The sequence below is a fragment of the Lampetra fluviatilis genome, chromosome 46 (assembly GCF_964198595.1).
Source record: "Lampetra fluviatilis chromosome 46, kcLamFluv1.1, whole genome shotgun sequence".
In the NCBI taxonomy this organism is placed as follows: domain Eukaryota; kingdom Metazoa; phylum Chordata; class Hyperoartia; order Petromyzontiformes; family Petromyzontidae; genus Lampetra; species Lampetra fluviatilis.
The window spans coordinates 3,086,353-3,103,596 of NC_136320.1; the positions used below are offsets into that span (position 1 = coordinate 3,086,353).

General features: G+C 56.3%; 1 protein-coding gene across 3 annotated transcripts in view; it reads right to left on the minus strand.

Annotated features, from left to right (window-relative positions):
- Nucleotides 1-2,227: 2,227 nt before the first annotated feature.
- The window catches only part of CPLANE1 (ciliogenesis and planar polarity effector complex subunit 1), a 58,380-nt gene continuing 43,363 nt past the window's right edge, over nucleotides 2,228-17,244 (minus strand). For 2 of the 3 annotated variants that reach the window (XM_078876926.1, XM_078876925.1), the window contains exons 41-53: nucleotides 16,741-16,865; nucleotides 16,042-16,231; nucleotides 14,570-14,856; nucleotides 12,849-12,951; nucleotides 10,222-10,365; nucleotides 9,505-9,535; nucleotides 8,452-8,577; nucleotides 8,065-8,239; nucleotides 7,680-7,735; nucleotides 7,305-7,454; nucleotides 5,640-5,956; nucleotides 4,408-4,739; nucleotides 2,228-3,298 (exon numbers count right to left, since the gene is read on the minus strand). In XM_078876926.1, coding sequence (XP_078733052.1) covers nucleotides 3,092-3,298; nucleotides 4,408-4,739; nucleotides 5,640-5,956; nucleotides 7,305-7,454; nucleotides 7,680-7,735; nucleotides 8,065-8,239; nucleotides 8,452-8,577; nucleotides 9,505-9,535; nucleotides 10,222-10,365; nucleotides 12,849-12,951; nucleotides 14,570-14,856; nucleotides 16,042-16,231; nucleotides 16,741-16,865 — 2,243 coding nt within the window. In that variant the 3' untranslated portion in view covers nucleotides 2,228-3,091. Of the gene's footprint in view, nucleotides 3,299-4,407; nucleotides 4,740-5,639; nucleotides 5,957-7,304; nucleotides 7,455-7,679; nucleotides 7,736-8,064; nucleotides 8,240-8,451; nucleotides 8,578-9,504; nucleotides 9,536-10,221; nucleotides 10,366-12,848; nucleotides 12,952-14,569; nucleotides 14,857-16,041; nucleotides 16,232-16,740; nucleotides 16,866-17,244 lie in introns of those variants that run through there. The other variant, XR_013640085.1, reaches the window with a different exon arrangement.

A 17,244-nucleotide genomic window follows, 5' to 3' on the forward strand; every position in this document is an offset into this window, starting at 1 on the left:
GCGCACACACAACACACACGCACGCACGCACACACAACACACACGCACGCGCGCACACACAACACACACGCGCGCACACACAACACACACGCACGCACGCACACACAACACACACGCGCGCACACACAACACACACGCACGCGCGCACACACAACACACGCGCGCACGCACACAACACACACGCACGCGCGCACACACAACACACACGCGCGCACACACAACACACACGCACGCGCGCACACACAACACACACGCACGCGCCGTGGTCGTGGAAGGGGCTTGACCGGTGCGTGTGGCCGCTCCCCTCCTCTCCTCCCCCCCCGGAGTGGGGAGCTGCGTTGGCGCGTCTCACTCTGCGGTTTCGCGTCTCACAGCCGTCTCGGCGTTTTGTGACTCCCGACGTTTTTGGAAGTCTCCGACCGCCTCTGTCAAAGTCGTCCTCGCAGCAAACACGACCGCGAACGCTTCTCGTTTTTGAGTCTGAACGCGCGCCGCCAAACGCAACGTTCAAACAACCAACGGGGAAGGAGGAGAAGAAAAACAAAACAAAAACACAGCCGCGTCTTCATAACAAAAAATATAATTGCGTCTCATTTCCCACGGCGATTCGGTCACATTCAGGACGTTCCGTGTTTGGACACCGCCGCAGTCCGCACAGAGAAAAGGCGCGTTCCGTGTAAAATCGCGAACATTTCATCGGATTGCAAAACACAACCCGCTGTCGAAATATTGCAGCGCGCGCCGTCATCGCAACCCTCGCCACCGGAGGAGCTGGCCGCTGTGTCCGTGGCCGACCGGGGAAAGACGATCATCTTCCTGCCATCCGGTGGCGCCTCCGCCGCTTTGCGCTCGACTGTCGCAGTCACAAAATTAAATGATACGGAGACCTTCGCTCGCCCACTGCACACACAAGCTTTGAACGCGGCCAACGCTCAATTGTCTGGGGCAGTGGCAGAGGGGTGGGGGAGGGATGGGGAGGGATGGCCACAGATGACATGAACACGCACCACGCTCGTTCGGCTATGAGCTGGGTCCGCACACGAGCGAGCAGTTGCACGCATCTAAGTCGTTGTAAGCACCGTATGTTGAACTTCTTTCGCACAGTACGTAGCAAAACCGTGCTAATCGGAGGTGTGGGTGGGTGGACGACAATCTAAAACACAAAAAGAGGTTGTTAAGGGATGAGTTTAGAAGAACTGCTTTTCGAGTTTAGTCACGCAGAAACGACTTTCAAGCGGCTATCTGCTCCCGAAATTTGTAGCGGCGTGGCTCCCCACATGCTCAAAATCGCGAGTTACGATCGGTCGTTACAATCCTGATGTGGGCGGCCCAGAGCTGATCTGACCAGGGGGGGAGGCGAGTCTATGCCGTCAAGTGCGAGGCCACACACCAAAGTCCTTATCGGGCTCCTGTTCGCTCAGTTGCGTGGACACAGCGGTTGCGGGAGATCTAAGTTGCGCGGTTTCCAGAGCGCTCGGGTGCGGACCGGGTTAAGGGAACGTGTTTTGTCGCTCGCCACCGGGTTTACTCGCCGACGATTTTGCAATCACGCGGCCTCCGAGCCACCGGACCCCTCCCACGAGGAGAGCAGCAGCCCGTGGCTAACACGGCGTGGCGGGTCGCGCAAGGCGGCGTTCGCGATCGCCGTTAATCCGCAATCCGGATCCTCCGCGAGCCGCCAGACCACCAAGGGATCGCTCTCTCCGCTGTCAGCCGACGGGGAAAAGAAAACGTTCTCGCAGCGGTCCGGAGACGCTTCTGGATACAGGTTGGTCCGGGAAGCTGATAGGCTGACGGATTAAACAGACACACAACAATGTAAGACGGCCAGAGCCGGCACCAACAATCCGTGGCCCTGTTAGTCGGGATGTTTGACCAAGACCGTGAACACCGAGTGTTTATACACGTGGCAGGAAACTGGGCGAGCCCTGGAGAAATCGCGCCTGTGCAAGGGAGGTTTCACTCAATCCCCAGCACAGATGGATTCGATCCTTCTTGCTGTTCTGCCACTATTCGGCTGGCTCTAAGCTGGAAGGTGTCCGCCTCGATGCCGCAGGTATGGAACGGGGGGGGGGGGAGGGGGTTGGGCGAGGATGTGTGAAGTCCTAGATTTGAAGCTTTCGTGACTGCAAGGATTCATAATCTTAGTTCTTTCGGTAAAGTCACGTAGGTAAAAAATGAAATCATTTTTTACCTACGTGACTTTACCGAAAGAACTAAGAGTATGTTCATTCATGACCACACAAAACGCTGTTCGGGCAGCGAGAATCCCTGTGAGCTGCAGTAAAAACACACAAAGGCCACTCGGCTTATTCGAGGCGTTCATTATTTGTCGATTTTGGCTTCTCGCCGCTCGGCACCCTCGCAGCGAGACGGGTGAGGTGACCCTCCTCCTCCTCCCATCGTCATCTCTCTCTCTCTTCCCGAGCTCCGGGTAATAACCGTGCTCAATTCGAGAAACGCGTCAACTCTTACATCTTACAAATTTGATAGTGCTGTTTGTTGCTGACCGCTTGACGTTTTAAAGCCTTGGGGCCTGTGCTCATCAATCGTGTTAAAAAAAAAAGAACACAAACATAGGCTTAGTCTCGTACCATGCCAAACCCACAAACTCTCACATTCGCCTATAACGTGCCAATCCCACAGACTGCCACATACACCTATAACAGCTGAGACGACTCATGCCCAGCTCATTGCAGGGTCATACAGTGACAAATAGACTGGCACAGAAGATCCCAAGAATTATAGATTCACAGAAACCCATAGCCTCACACAAAGATCCTAAAACATTGAATCACAGAGGGCCCAATACACTCACAAAGACCCAGGTTCACACGGTAGATCCTAAGACTTACATGGACTCACGCAGAGAGCCACACAGTCACATGGAGACCCACAGACTCACATGGAGACTCACAAGACTCACACAGTGAGGCCTATAAACCCACGCACATTTTCCTAAGACTCACATGTACTCACGCAGAGAGCCACAGACTCACACAATTGATCCTAAGACTCGCATGGACTCGCGCAGAGAGCCACAGACTCGCATGGAGACCACACAGACTCACACGGACACACGGGGCGGCCGTCAGGAGTGATGCTGCAGGCTCGCCAACATGTAGTCGACGGCGCCCCAGTCGGTGTTGCACAGGATGCTGCCGGTGCTCTGCGACACGTCGTTATCATCGTCGCCACCTCCTCCTCCTGCTGCTGCTGCTGCTGCGTTGCGAGCTCGGCCCGCGCGCACGTTCAGGGCCTCCAGGTCCGTGTCTCGGTCCTCGGGCAATCCCGGAACCTGGAAGGAAAAAGAGACAAGGATGAAGAGTCATGCGCGCGCATGGCCTTTGTGGATCGCTTTCTCCCGGGGGTCTGTCCTCGCAAGGGTTCAGTGGGCGAGAGTGGCGACGAAATGGTCTCAAACGTCCCTCCTCCTCGCCCGGGGAGCGTTCCAAACGAGTTTGTGGAAAGGCAATGAAAGTTGGGACAAGGCCGCACGCAAGACCCAGGTTCACACAGAGACCCACAGATTCACACGGTAGATCCTAAGACTTATATGACCACTGTTTCATTGCTTTTATGGCTTTATTTTGGTGAAGTTTTTCGTTTTGGCCATGCTTGTTTGTTGTAATACTGAGTTAGACTGATGGGCTTAATCTAAGTTGTCTTGTGGTTGTTGTTGTTTGACTTGCATCCCACTGGGATTTTTGCACCCAGCGTTGGTGTACGGTGCTTTTTCTGCAATATTTTGCTGTCTTTTCTTGGATTTTCTGTTTGCACATAGTCACTTTAAGATGTTTTCTTGTTTATGTTTTTGTTGTTTTGTTTGTTGCGGTTGCACCCGATTCAAGAGCCGAATGGCTCACAGGACTATACCTGATAATTGGTTTTTTACCCTTCTATCTGACAACAAAACTGACACCTTTTTTTTACAAGGAGTCATGTTTACATAGACCACAATACCTGCAGTCATAATGCAAACAAAAAACATAACTCTGATAATGTATGTGCACTGTCCTTGAAGTTGATTGGTCCACACCCAAGACAGCTTTCCTTAGAGCCTAGTCTCACATGGTGTTGGACAAGATGATGCCAAAAGGCGTCATCAAGGACAGTGCACATTATCAGAGTTATATTTTTTGTTTGCATTATGACTGCAGGTATTGTGGTCTATGTAAACATGACTCCTTGTAAAAAAAGGTGTCAGTTTTGTTTCCAGATAGAAGGGTAAAAAAACAATTATCATATTTTTACTGGCAAATGAGGTTCCAATGGCTCACAGGGCTCTACCTAATAAATACAACTTGAACTTGAACGCACGGCTCGTCACAACAGATGAGGGCAACCGACGCTCGGCTCGGCCAAACGAGCCGACGGCGACCGGCGACGGCCCCAAGCGGCGCTCACCCCCAGCAGGCTGCCGCCATCGTCCCCGTCGAGCAGTCTCCGCACGTCGTCCGGCACGCTCCAGTTGCTCATCGCGGAGAGCTCCGCCGAGTCTCCCACCGCCCGGCTCTCCCCGGTGGTCCGCCACCTCTCCTCAACCATCCTCGCTCCGGCCTCCCTCCTCGCTCCGTCCCGGCGGGCGTCGGCGCCCGGCAGTTCCGCTCCTCTCCCGGCCCTGAGCGGCGATTGCGCTCTCCCGCCGGAGCCCGGCCTGCGGAGGGCGGTGGCGGTGGCGGTGGCGGCGCGGTGCGGCGGAGACTGCATCGGCTGTTTCAGAGCCGGACGGAGCGGAGCTGAGAGGTAAAAGGGTGAAAACGCAAACCCGAGTGACGAGCGGCGCGGGAGGATGGGCGACGACACGGGCGGGGCGCCCCGCTCAGCGCCCCGTTGGGCGCCCCGCTCGGTGCCGACGACGGCGGAAGGTTCGGCCGAAGGCGAGGCGTGGTGCTGAGCAGCCGGCCGCTGCTGCTGCTGCTGCGCAGGTTTGGCTGAAGCAGCGAGCGCGCGGTGATTTAGGGTGTTTTTGAAAGCGTGGTTGTTGGTCACAGGCACAAAACGTCAAGGAGCCAGCAATAAGCAGCACTCTTAGAGTTGTAATCGCTAAGAGTGAACACGTTTCTGGAATTGAGCAAGGTTATTTTAAGAGCTTGGGGAAAAGAGAAGATGGGTGGGAGGGAATTCCACAGTGGAGCAGTGTGAGCAGAAAGAGAAGCATTGTGACCGGCAGTGTGGTGGGTGAGTGGGTGGGTGAGTGAGTGAGTGGGTAGGTGGGTGTGTGAGTTACTATGACCTGCAGTGTGGTAGCTGAGTGGGTGAGTGAGTGAGTGGGTAGGTGGGTGTGTGAGTCGGTGAGTGAGAGTTGAGTGAGTGTGTGAGTTACTATGACCTGCAGTGTGGTAGCTGAGTGGGTGTGTGAGTGAGTGGGTAGGTGGGTGTGTGAGTTACTATGACCTGCAGTGAGTGGGTGAGTGGGTGTGTGAGTGAGTGGGTAGGTGGGTGTGTGAGTCGGTGAGTGAGAGTTGAGTGAGTGTGTGAGTTACTATGACCTGCAGTGTGGTAGCTGAGTGGCTGTGTGAGTCGGTGAGTGAGAGAGTTGCATTGAGTGTGCTGCTGTGCCCTGCAGTGCCGCGGTGGTTGAACACGGCGCGGATGAGACACCACAGTCGGTCTGTCGGCCCGAGCGCTCCGCGTACCGGCAGCAGAGCCGGCGCTGCGGCCGCGCTCCTCGGCCGAGCGGAGGGTGCGGGTGGCGCCGAGCTCTCCCCGCCGGGGAGGCCGAGCGCCGGCGCTCGAGGGGCCCGTGGCCACGCGGCTGCTGAACGAGACGGCGCGGGCCCTCGCCGCCGGTGGCGGCTGCCGGGTCCGGCCGGCGCTGGCGCTGCGCGGCCTGGCGGCGGCCGGGGTTTGGCGCAGCCCGGTCGGCGCCGGCGTTCCGCGTCTCGCAGCGCCGTGTGCCGAGGGCCGATCCCTGCCGGAGGAGCTGCTCCTGCTTCGGAATGCGTCGACGGCCCTGGGTAGAGATTGCGATCGATTGTTTCGCTGTTCATCGTCACGGGCGTCATCGCTGCCCTAGACGTCATCGCTGCCCTAGACGTCATCGTCATCCATCACCATCGTGGCACTGCTGCGGTCGCCGTGCTGGGGGTGTTCATCTGCTGTTGTGAGCACAGCTGGGATAGCACAGCAGTGGCGCGGGGGAGGTGACGAGCAGCGCGCTGCTTCTACTCGTACGGCTACATTACCCCTCGCCTACTGCAGCGCCCATAACACCCGCGATCGCACTGGACAGCATGAGAGTGAGTGAGCGGGTGAGTACGAGTGAGAGATAGTGAGTGACAGATTGAGTGAGAGTGGGTGGGTGAGTGGGTAAGTGAGTGGGTAAGTGAGAGAGTGAGTGAAAGTGAGAGTGAGTGAGCGTGAGTGGGTGGGTGAGTAAGTGAGTGAGAGGGTGAGTGAATGTGAGTGGATAAGGGAATCGGTGTGTGAGTGCGTGGGTAAGTGAGTGGGTAAGTGAGAGAGTGAGTAAAAGTGAGTGTGAGTGAGTGGCTAAGCGAGTGGTTGAGTGTGACTGGGTGGGTAAGTGAGTGAGTAGGTATGTGAGTGGGTGGGTAAGTGAGTGGGTGAGTAAGTGAGTGGGTGAGTAAGTGATTAGGTGTGTGAGTGGGTGGGTAAGTGAGTGAGTGTGAGTGGGTGGGTGGGTAAGTGAGTGAGTGAGTGGGTAAGTTAGTGGGTGAGTGAGTAAGTGAGTGAGTAGGTGTGTGAGTAGGTGTGTGAGTGGGTGGGTAAGTGGGTGGGTAAGTGAGTGAGTGAGTGGGTAAGTTAGTGGGTGAGTGAGTAAGTGAGTGAGTAGGTGTGTGAGTAGGTGTGTGAGTGGGTGGGTAAGTGGGTGGGTAAGTGAGTGAGTGGGTGGGTAAGTGTGTGAGTGAGTGGGTGGGTAAGTGTGTGAGTGAGTGGGTGGGTAAGTGTGTGAGTGAGTGTGTGGGTAAGTGAGTGAGTGAGTGGGTGGGTAAGTGAGTGGGTGAGTGAGTAGGTAAGTGAGTGGGTGAGTGAGTAGGTGTGTGAGTGGGTGAGTAAGTGGGTGAGTGAGTGGGTGAGTGAGTGAGTGGGTGAGTGAGTGAGTGTGTGAGTGGGTGGGTAAGTGGGTGAGTGAGTGTGTGGGTAAGTGAGTGAGTGAGTGGGTGGGTAAGTGAGTGGGTGAGTGAGTAGGTAAGTGAGTGGGTGAGTGAGTAGGTGTGTGAGTGGGTGGGTAAGTGGGTGAGTGAGTGGGTGAGTGAGTGAGTGGGTGAGTGAGTGGGTGGGTAAGTGGGTGAGTGAGTGAGTGAGTAGGTGAGTGAGTGAGTGTGAGTGAGGCGCTGTACCCGCGTGTGGGAGTGAGGCTCCGTGCGCGAGCTGTGGGGGTGGGGGCCCCGGGCCGCCGGGAGGGAGTTGGAGCCGTCTCGGACAGGAGCTGCCCCATGAGCACACGCGCGTCTTCTGCCCTGCGCTCCGCATGCTGCGCCCGGGTCAGCCTGGGTCACCATGGTGTGGTCAAAACAGTGGGGTCAGCATGGTGGGGTCAACGAGGTGGGGTCAACACGGTGGGGTCAACACGGTGGGGTCAACACGGTGGGGTCAACAGGGTGGGGTCAACGAGGTGGGGTCAACACGGTGGGGTCAACACGGTGGAGTCAACACAGTGGGGTCAACAGGGTGGGGTCAACAATGGTGAGGTCAACGTGGTGGACGTGTCCCACCTGTCCCTCTCCTCCTTCTCCTTCAGCGACAGCTTCAGCGGCTTCCCGTCGGCCGCCTTTCTCCGTCGGCCGGGACAGCCGGAGATTCCGCGGGGACAGGGGTCGGGGGAGGGAGCGACGACATCAGAAGCGAGGGTTGAGATCGCGACGTCGTCCTGAGCCCCAACCATTTAGACCCTCGGCCGTGGCCCACAACGGTGGCGAATATCTGAACCGACCCCGTCCTCCCCGCGGGTCGACTCGGCCTAAAGCGATCACCCGCTGCTGCCAGACCCGCTCACGGGTTGCGCCCTCGCGGCCTCCGTGGGCGCTACCCGCCAACAGCGCTCGGCCCAACGGCAAGTGTGTGGGGGGTCACACGGGGGAGCTTTGCCTTTGTGCTTACGGGCGGCTTGGAGGAGGCGGAGGTGAACGGGGCGCGCTCGCGATCGCGCAGCCCCGCGCGCTCGCGCCGGAACTCGGCCAGCTGCTGCAGCCGGCGCTGCTTCATCCACTCGCGCAGCCGGCGCCGCTCGGCCTCGTCGTCCTCCGGCGGCGAGCGCCCACCGCCACGCGCGGCGCTGCACGGCACGGCACAGCGGCACCACGACACGACGGCTCGTTGACACAGCAGCACAGTGACACACCAAGTGACACGCCAACGGAGATGCCGGTGCATCGAAACACCGACGCGCGGGCATGCTGACGAGGCGACACGCGCGCACGTCAACGCCAATACAGATAAAAAGCAGAGCGGTGGGGGCGGCACGCTCGCAAAACCGTGACCTCTCACCTCTCGGCGACTATCCTCTGTGCCTGCGATGGGCTGAGCCCCATGTCGGCCGCACCGCCGTCTCTGACAATGTCGGCGATGATGTCGCTCACTCCTGTGAGGCCACTCCAGCGCAACTCCTCGTCCCTGCAAACGACAAGGGCAGATGGGTGGGCGGGGGGCGACAACATAGAGCAGCCGAGGTGACTGATGGTCCACCACTCGCCAACCCGCAGCCGCCGTCAGTCGCCTCTTTGTCACTCTTCTCTTGCTACTACGGCCACGGCTACTGTTGAAGTCCCGAACAGCGACACAACCTCGTAAGTTTTATTCATATCGGAGGATTGTCACGGGAGTTATCGTGACCCCCGTATATTTAAGCTGGGTTAGAGGAAGAGGGCGCCTTGACAAAGGTATTTAATATGCAAATTCCTTTGAATTTAATATGCAAATTCCTTTTTCAAGGCGTCCTCCTCCTCTAACCCAGCTTAAATATACGCTGCCAAGCCTGGTGGTGCTCATTCAGACGCTGTCTTTCCGACAGCCCTGTTCTTCACCTGAGGACGGCTGCTTGCGTTGTGGCCGAAACGTCGTGAGAATTGCATTTCATTATGTTTTTATTTTTATTATTTTATTATTTCCCTTCTACGTGATGACTTTACCGAAAGAACCAAGAGGATGAATCCCTGCAGTCACGAAAGCTTTACATCGAAACTTAGTGTGACATTGTTCCTGATGCCAAGAAAGCCTCACCGAGTGTCAAGGCTCGGTTTTCAGGGGGGTTGCTGCTACGCTGGACTGTTCGGGCTCCGTGTGGGAGGACGCCGGAGAACCCAGGGAAAACCCAGCACGCTCGCAAGGATGCATCCCAAGCGCCGCAAAGATGGTTTCAATAATCCACTGCTGTACCGGCCACCCTCCAGGCCACGTCAACCAGGCTGATTCCTGCTTAGCACTGAGCTCTGTGATGAGATCGGCCACGCTCCGTGTAATATGGTAACGAACGTTCAATGGGCTTTCACGTGGCTGTGAATTCTGCGTGTGTGTGCGTGCGTGTGTGTGCGTAACACACACCTGTCTGCGCCGTAAATTAGCTCTCCGTTACCTGCAAAACAAACACGGCGAGTCAGAAGTCACCCGTATGAATACAATGCGAGTACAATTTGAACTTATTTCGCGTTTGATCGCTGCCGCAAATCGAGACGCTTCACAAAGCTTCGCGTGAAGCTCATCAAGTTCCTTCCTGTCGTTGCTGCTACTGCATTGGCAGCGGTGGATGAACACAAACAACAACAAACTCGACCCTTTCATCCATAACACCGTGGCCTTAAAAGGAAAAAAATTAACCCGTAAAAACATAGTTTTTCACTATAAATCCTTTATATGTGTGGCATCGGTTTTATTTTATTATTCATTTCTGTTTTTCTTGAGTAAGAGTTTCATTTTCATCACATTGGTATTTTAAATTAAATATGAAAACAAAAAATTCCTAAAAAGTGTAACATTTTGGGGAAAAAAATTCACGAAAATAAATTGTCACGCACAACGAGTCTGTGTGCAAAATGTCAGCTCGATTGGATCACGGGAAGTGGGTTAAAAAACGACCGAAAGATTTGCACGGTCCTAAGCAAGCACGCAAGCAAGCGAACTTAATATAAAGGATTTAAAAAGATACAACGGATGACGTTTATAGCAATTTCCCTTCACATGCACCTGTTGGTGTATTAGTGGCCGTACTCACGGTTGTATCAAAGTATTAGTTATGAGCATCGCTGGTACCGCTTTCCCTACCCGCATCGGGGAGGGTCGGTGATGGCACGTCCCTTCCCAAGACGTCCACGGATGTGCCGCTGGACGGGCGGTGCCCGTTCTCCGCTTCATCCACGTCCAGCTCCCACTGTGACGGCGCTGCCCACCCACCCGCCTGCCCCAGCTCTGCGCAAAGAGCGGAAAGTAATGGATTATTCTAGTTATTATCATCATATACTTATATATATATGTGCTGTAGATCTGTAGCGTCGGAAATGCACATCGTATGCTATCAATATATACGCACTTACCTGCACTTGCGGGCACAAGCCCCTAGGGGGTGCCACCCTGACCTGGGGAAGGTCAGGGAGAGTCGGGCCGTTGAGCAGAGGTCGCAACCGGGTACCCGTACCCTACCCGATACCCGTACCCGGCCAGGTACGGGTACCTGTTTGCGACCCTGGTGCGGCCGGGTACGGGTAGGCCGTGAGTCACTGGTGAGTCACCGTTTGTTACTCATTTCCCAACGTTTTGTCTCTTCTCACAAATCAAGTTCCTAGAATCAACCCACCCGCGCCTGCAACACGGCTTCATACCAGAGGTCGCAATCGGGTACCCAATACCCGTACCCTACCCGATACCCGGCTACCCGTACCCGGCTGGGTACGGCTACCCGTACCCAGCTGGGTACGGGTAGCCGTTTGCGACCCTGGTGCGGCCGGGTACGGGTAAGGAATCAAAACCTTCCAGAGCCCCTGGAAGGTTCCAGACCCGGGGGCGGTACCGGGGCGGGGAGCCCCTGAGAGGTGTATAAAAGGGCCACCTCTGGGACTGCTCGGGGCAGTGCTACGAAGACTGAAGACCAGCTAGGCTATGACCCTGGCACCTCGAGCCCGACGTCCTTGTAAGGGCCGGGCCGAGCTTGGACCAGTGGTCGGACCCGTACCTTGTCTGGGTCGGTCAGATAGCCACCCTTAGGGCGCAGATAGCCGGAGGGCTAAGAGCTAAGTTACCGAGTGTGAGGTCACGTTAGCCCGGAGGCTGTACCTCCCTAGAGAGTGGACGTTAAGGGGAGTCGTGTAATAGTTTAACAATAAACCGTGTTGCCTCTACGACAACGTCTCCATAAAGAACTCACTACGGATGCATAACCCCATTGTCCTACGTGTAATGACCGAAATTCTAGGCCACTCACGCACACCGAACGTGCAGCCAAACAGACAACCAGGAAGTAGGCCAAGGCCTCCTATTGGTGCAGAGAGGCCTCTCCGTGGCGATTGGTCGGGAGGCAAGGTTGGCAGGGATTGGAGGAGAAGTTCAAACTGAAACACGGCGGGAAGCGGAGGTTGGGAGTTGGGAGCGACGGTCGAGAACCGTTGAGGGAGAAGGACGGGGATCGGCTGAAAGGAAAACAGTGAGAGAAGTTTCGAGAGAAAGGGGCTCGAAAGGGATAAAGGAGAGGGGAATCATCTTCTTGGTTCTTTCGGTAAAGTCACGCAGAAGGGAAATAATAAAGTAATAATAAAAATAAAACATAACAAAATTTTATTATTATTTTATTACTTCCCTTCTACGTGACTTTACCGAAAGAACCAAGAAGATGAATCCCTGCAGTCACGAAAGCTTTAAATCGAAGGAGAGGGAAAGTTTGCGGAGAGTGGGAGCTTCCCGAGTCAAGCCAGAAACGGGGCCCAGTGTTGGTGCTATGCCAAATAAAGAAAGGCCCCAAGTACAATGCGTGCCGGCATCTTTACACTTGCAAAGCCTGACCCCTGTCATGTGAATGTGGAATTTCCGCCGCTAGAGTTGCAGGGCGGTCCACAGGAGAACACATTCCTGCGGAGGGAGCTGGTAGGAACGTTGGGTTGCTCGGTCAATGGCCAGGGTCAACGGCGGCGTGGTGTTTTCCGCAAATATGCCCGACTGTGAGGGCGGGCACAAGCCGGCGTGAGTAGGTTAAACGTTGAGTTTTATAAGGGCACCACGGGGTGACCAGCCCCTCCCCACCCAGCCCCATCTCTCCCACCCCCCACCCAGCCCCACCCTCTCCACCCAGCCCCTCCCCACCCTCCCCACCCAGCCCCATCCCTCCCATTTTTGGATGCACGACGGACGGACGGACACAATAATCCCCTGTGGGCTGGTGGAACCAGGTGGTTCCTACCAGTATATGCACCCATGGCTCAATGCTCATTTGAGCAGATCACTCTGACTCTTGACTCGTATACTCCAGGCCGTGCGTATTGCCCCGGCTGACGAGAGCCTGAAGGTTTGTTAACGAGAATTTTTTTTGTTAAAGTTGTCGTCAGGCACTCCTAGATGTCACCGAGTGACATCACTGCCTTGGCGTCGCATTGAAACGTAAATAGCAGCGACGCCACACCAAGGAGCCTTGAGGCATTGGTGCTCAATCCCTGGTTACAGCCGTGCAGAGCCAGGGGTGGAAATTCCACATTCATATGGCGGGGGCGAGTCTATCCAAAGGACAATCACTTTGATTTACCCTCAATTTATCGACCCTGTTGGGATGATGGGGTGAGTCAACCCAGCCACGATTTGAACCCGTTCCACCGCTGAGCCACCTGGGCGGTTATCAGCGCTGTGCGAGACCGTGCGGCGCGATCCCACGGCTACGTCGATGGAGTCCGGTGGTGCGTGCCGGGTCGTACCTCTGTCCGTGGCGGGCGCTCGCCATGCGGCGTGGCGTCCAGCCGTCACCTCGGGGTCTTTGGGCAGCACGACCCCACCCAGCTGCTCAATGGTGTCCACAAGCTGACAGACGCGATGGCGGCGGCGGCACGGACAACGTGCCACGTTAACAATCGTCGTCGTGGTGTCGTGGTCGTGGTGTCGTTTGTTTATCCGCGAAACCCTCACCGAGTTTCGAGACTTATTTTCAGGGGGGGCGCTGGTATATTCAATTTTTAAATACTTTAACTCCTTAGTATTAGTTAGACTTTGTACCTTTAGTATAGTTAGACTTGTAAACCACTTATTTAAGATTTAAGATTCCTATATGTTAAATGTATGCACCTTCCTGCCAAAGTAAATTCCTTGTCTGTGCGAAACTTTCATGGCGAATAAAACCCCTTTCTGATTCTAATTCTGATTCATTGGGATGTTCGGCCATGAATTCCATCCGTTGAGAGTTTGGCTTCGAGTAGGAGAGAGGAAACCGGAGGCCACGGTAGAAACCCCAGCGCGCTGTACAGCAGGGTGGGGAACCTTTTTTTCTGCCAAGGGCCATTTGGATATTTATAACATCATTCGCGGGCCATGCAAAATTATCAACTTAAAAATTAGCCTGTTACATTTAGTCAAATATTTAATGAACTCACCCCTAATGTGATGGCTAGAACTGCTTCTCTTTGGTGAGGCGCGTGTGATGTTAGCTGGTGTTGATGATGTTGCTGCTACTCGCAACTGCTTTTCCAGGTTTGCTCCTAGATTCATTGAATTTCGAGTCCCGCCTGCGGTTGCCTTGGCAGGGCCACACCAAATGATTTCGCGGGCCTCGTACGGCCCGCGGGCCGGACGTTCCCCACCCCTGGTGTACAGGAAGGGGATCCACTCGACCACAGACGGAATCATGAACCCCCACCTGCTTGCTGTGCTGCCTTCTCAAGACCACCTCGCAGCCAAGTGGGTTTGGGAGGTTCACAAATCTCTACGCGATCCACCAACCCTCATCGCGTCCAACGCGCTGGATCGCAGGTGCGCCGCAGGTCACCACGCCCGGGGTGGATAAGCGCGAGCGAAGATATTTATTTGAAACTCCCTGGCCCTGTTCGAGTCCAGACTCCAGACGTTCCACCTCTACTCTGCCCATGGCTGACTGCCCCTCTCGCGATGCCATGAAGAGCCCCACCGCTTCTGTTTAGCGTCAAGACGTGCATTCGCATTTAGATGACGCTATAGAGTTCCACATCGTGTTGAGCACTGGTAACACGAATCCTGACAGCAACAAGGGCCTGGGTTCGATTCCCAACTCGAATTTCTCGATGGAATTTTTATCTCCTCCCCCTGCTCTACATAGGTTTTCCTCCAGGTTCTCCAATTTCCCGCACCTCCGATTAGCATGGTTGGCCTACCTTAAAGTGCGAACAAAATTAAACATACATATATACATTTCCTCCCATAGCTAAAACAACCCACAGAATGTAAATGGTGTCGGCAAATTACTCAATTGGGATCACAAACAGCAGCATCAACATCGGTCCCGCCTAGCTCTAGCAGGAAGCTCCTGAGATAGAGTCTTGAGACTCGGCGAGGCTTCCCTGAGTCCGGCGATAATAATAACACCAGACGCTGCGCGGACATTGCTGCGAGGTCCTGGGAGCGTCGAGAGAGAAGCGTGGAGAGGGATGGGGGAGGGCGGCGGTGGCCTCACCAGGTGAGCGCTGCGGAAGTCGGCCTCCACGCTGTGCGCCACGCGCTGCAACGCCGCCAGCTGTACGTCCATGTGCCGCAGCCGGGCGGCCGCGCGGCCGTGCGCCCCCCTAAGCCCGCCGGGCCCGCCGGCCCCCCGCGCTGCCACCCCCCACGCCGGCCCCGCATCCCCGGCGCCTTCCTGTTGTTCGGCCGGTGGCAGCGGCGCCGGCGGCGGCGCCGGATCGTCGTCCTGCAGCAGCAGCCGCCCGGTGAGACGGTCGCCGCGGGACGGCGTAGGCTGGCGCTCTGCGCGGCGGAGGTGAAGAAGAAGAAGCCGGAGTGGTTCGCAAACGCTCGATTTGCGAACGGCGTCGCCCGTGCAGCGCTGCGGGGTGCAACGCCGCGGGGCGCGGGAGAGTCCGGGACGTCGAGCGCAGAATCTCGCAAGTCACCGACGAGCGCTTGGGCAGGCGGCCAGAACCGCTCCCACCCACAATTAGCCAATCTCTGTGGTCCTATATATCTGTAAAACTACTGGACATCTGTGAATTCCTCCACTATAAATGAATATTCTGATTCTGATGTTTGGCCAATTCTGTTAACGAGTGTCTATACGTGTGAGAGGGAACAGGAGCACCTGGAGAAAACGTACGAGGAGGGTGACGCTACATCCCCGTACAGATGGATATTAATCCACTTTCTGTACTGTCATCATACCCTGGCAAGCCAAGAGATGGCGACCTTGACGCTCACAGGGAAGAAGTTTCACAGATTTGCTTGATTCACCAACCCTCCCATGCAAACAGCTTCACCATCATCACCATCAGCCGTGGTCAATCCACTGCGGTCCAGCGATGTAACCACCCGCCCGGCACTCGCACCCGCGCTACATTTCGTGGCTCTATCTCCTCGGTGGACGCCCGTTCGGACGCGTTCCATCCCTTGGCTGCCGCTCCGTTATTGCTCCTGACCAACGGCCAACGTCCCTCCTGGCCGTGACGCGTGCTGCCCCAGCCCTCGCCGCTCACCAGAGGTCGCAACCGGGTACCCGATACCCGTACCCTACCCGATACCCGGCTACCCGTTTGCGACCCTGGTGCGGCCGGGTACGGGTAGGCCGTGAGTCACTGGTGAGTAACTGTTTGTCACTCATTTCCCAACGTCTTGTCTCTTCTCACAATTCAAGTTCCTAGAATCAACTCACCCGCGCCTGCAACATGGCTTCATCGGGTACCCGATACCCGTACCCTACCCGTACCTGGCCGGGTACGGGTAGGGTACGGGTACGGCCGGGTACGGGTACCCGTTTGCGACCCTGGTACGGCCGGGAACGGGTACGGAATCAAAACCCGTTTGCGACCTCTGCCGCTCACTCTGCTCAACAGTTTCAAAATGCGTCATCAAGCCGCGCACGCGCTCCGCTGGACGATCACCATCGCCGCCGTCGCCGTTCGCGAAACCAAACCGCGGCCTTGACACCGGGACGCTCACCGCGGCCCGGTACTGGCGTCGCCGCGTTGAGCACGGAGGCCGCCAGGAGGTGCAGCTCGGCGCTCGACGGCTCGAGGAGGGCGGCGGGCCGGGCCGCCTCGCCCGCGGACGCCGCCCCGGCCGCCGGCAGGTCCCTGAGCTGGTCGCCGTCGATGTCCACCACGTTGATGAAGCGGTGCGCCGGCGCCACCTGGACGGGCGCGGTGACGGCGCGTGTTCACTCACTTAGTCGCATGTTGATACCGGCATAGAGATGTTGATGATGATCATGGTCACTGAGACGAATATGATTGGTGATGATTATTGCAATGATGGTGATGCTGATTGGTGACTGATGATGATTACGAACAGAGGTGCAGTAATCCACCTGGTAATCTGATAAATCAGTGAAATTCGATTTAGAATCATCCACGGGACCCTTGCAGACAGCAAACCAAACCTCCGCACCAATGAAAACTCACTGGGTGACTCAGCCACAAGGCACAGCTAACCATCCCACAGCGCAGGGTGTTCACTTGCTCACTCGTCCGCTCGCTCGCTAGCTCGTCCGCTCACTCGCTAGCTCGTCCGCTCGCCCGCTCGTCCGCTCGCCCGCTCGTCCGCTCGCCCGCTCGTCCGCTCACCCGCCCACTCTCTCGCTCGCCCACTGAGTGAATGTGGTGGGGTGGAGGTTGGAGGGGCGAGTGAGTTGCTACAGACCTGCTCGCTTGGCTGACTGTGGGGAGCCGTCGAGGCTGTGGCTCCCCCCTGCCGGTCCGGGTAGCGTAGTCCAAACACGACGTCCGGGGGCAGAATGTGCCCAGCCAGCACGGGTCTGCGGTCATCTGTTCACAATGGCCACACATCATCGTCATCATCATCATCATCATCGTCATCATCACCATCATCGTAACGACGTCGCCGCATGGTATCCGCCGCTCACTCTCAAAGAGAGAGGACGACTCAAGGGCACGAGGAGGAACCACAGACGAGCGGGAAAGGCAGTAGCAGCCAGGCGATGAGCCGGCTGCCAAATTCCCCCTTGAGCTCTGCGGGCCTCTATATGTAAAGGTGTTATCGGCAAAATAAGGAGTGCTTACAAATAATGAGTGGTTCACGACGGTGTGCGCTGTGTGGGTATGCTCCGTACGTGGTGTGTATGTGTGTGTAGGTATATGCTACGTGGTGTGTGTGTGTGTGTATGCTACGTGGTGTGTGCGTGTA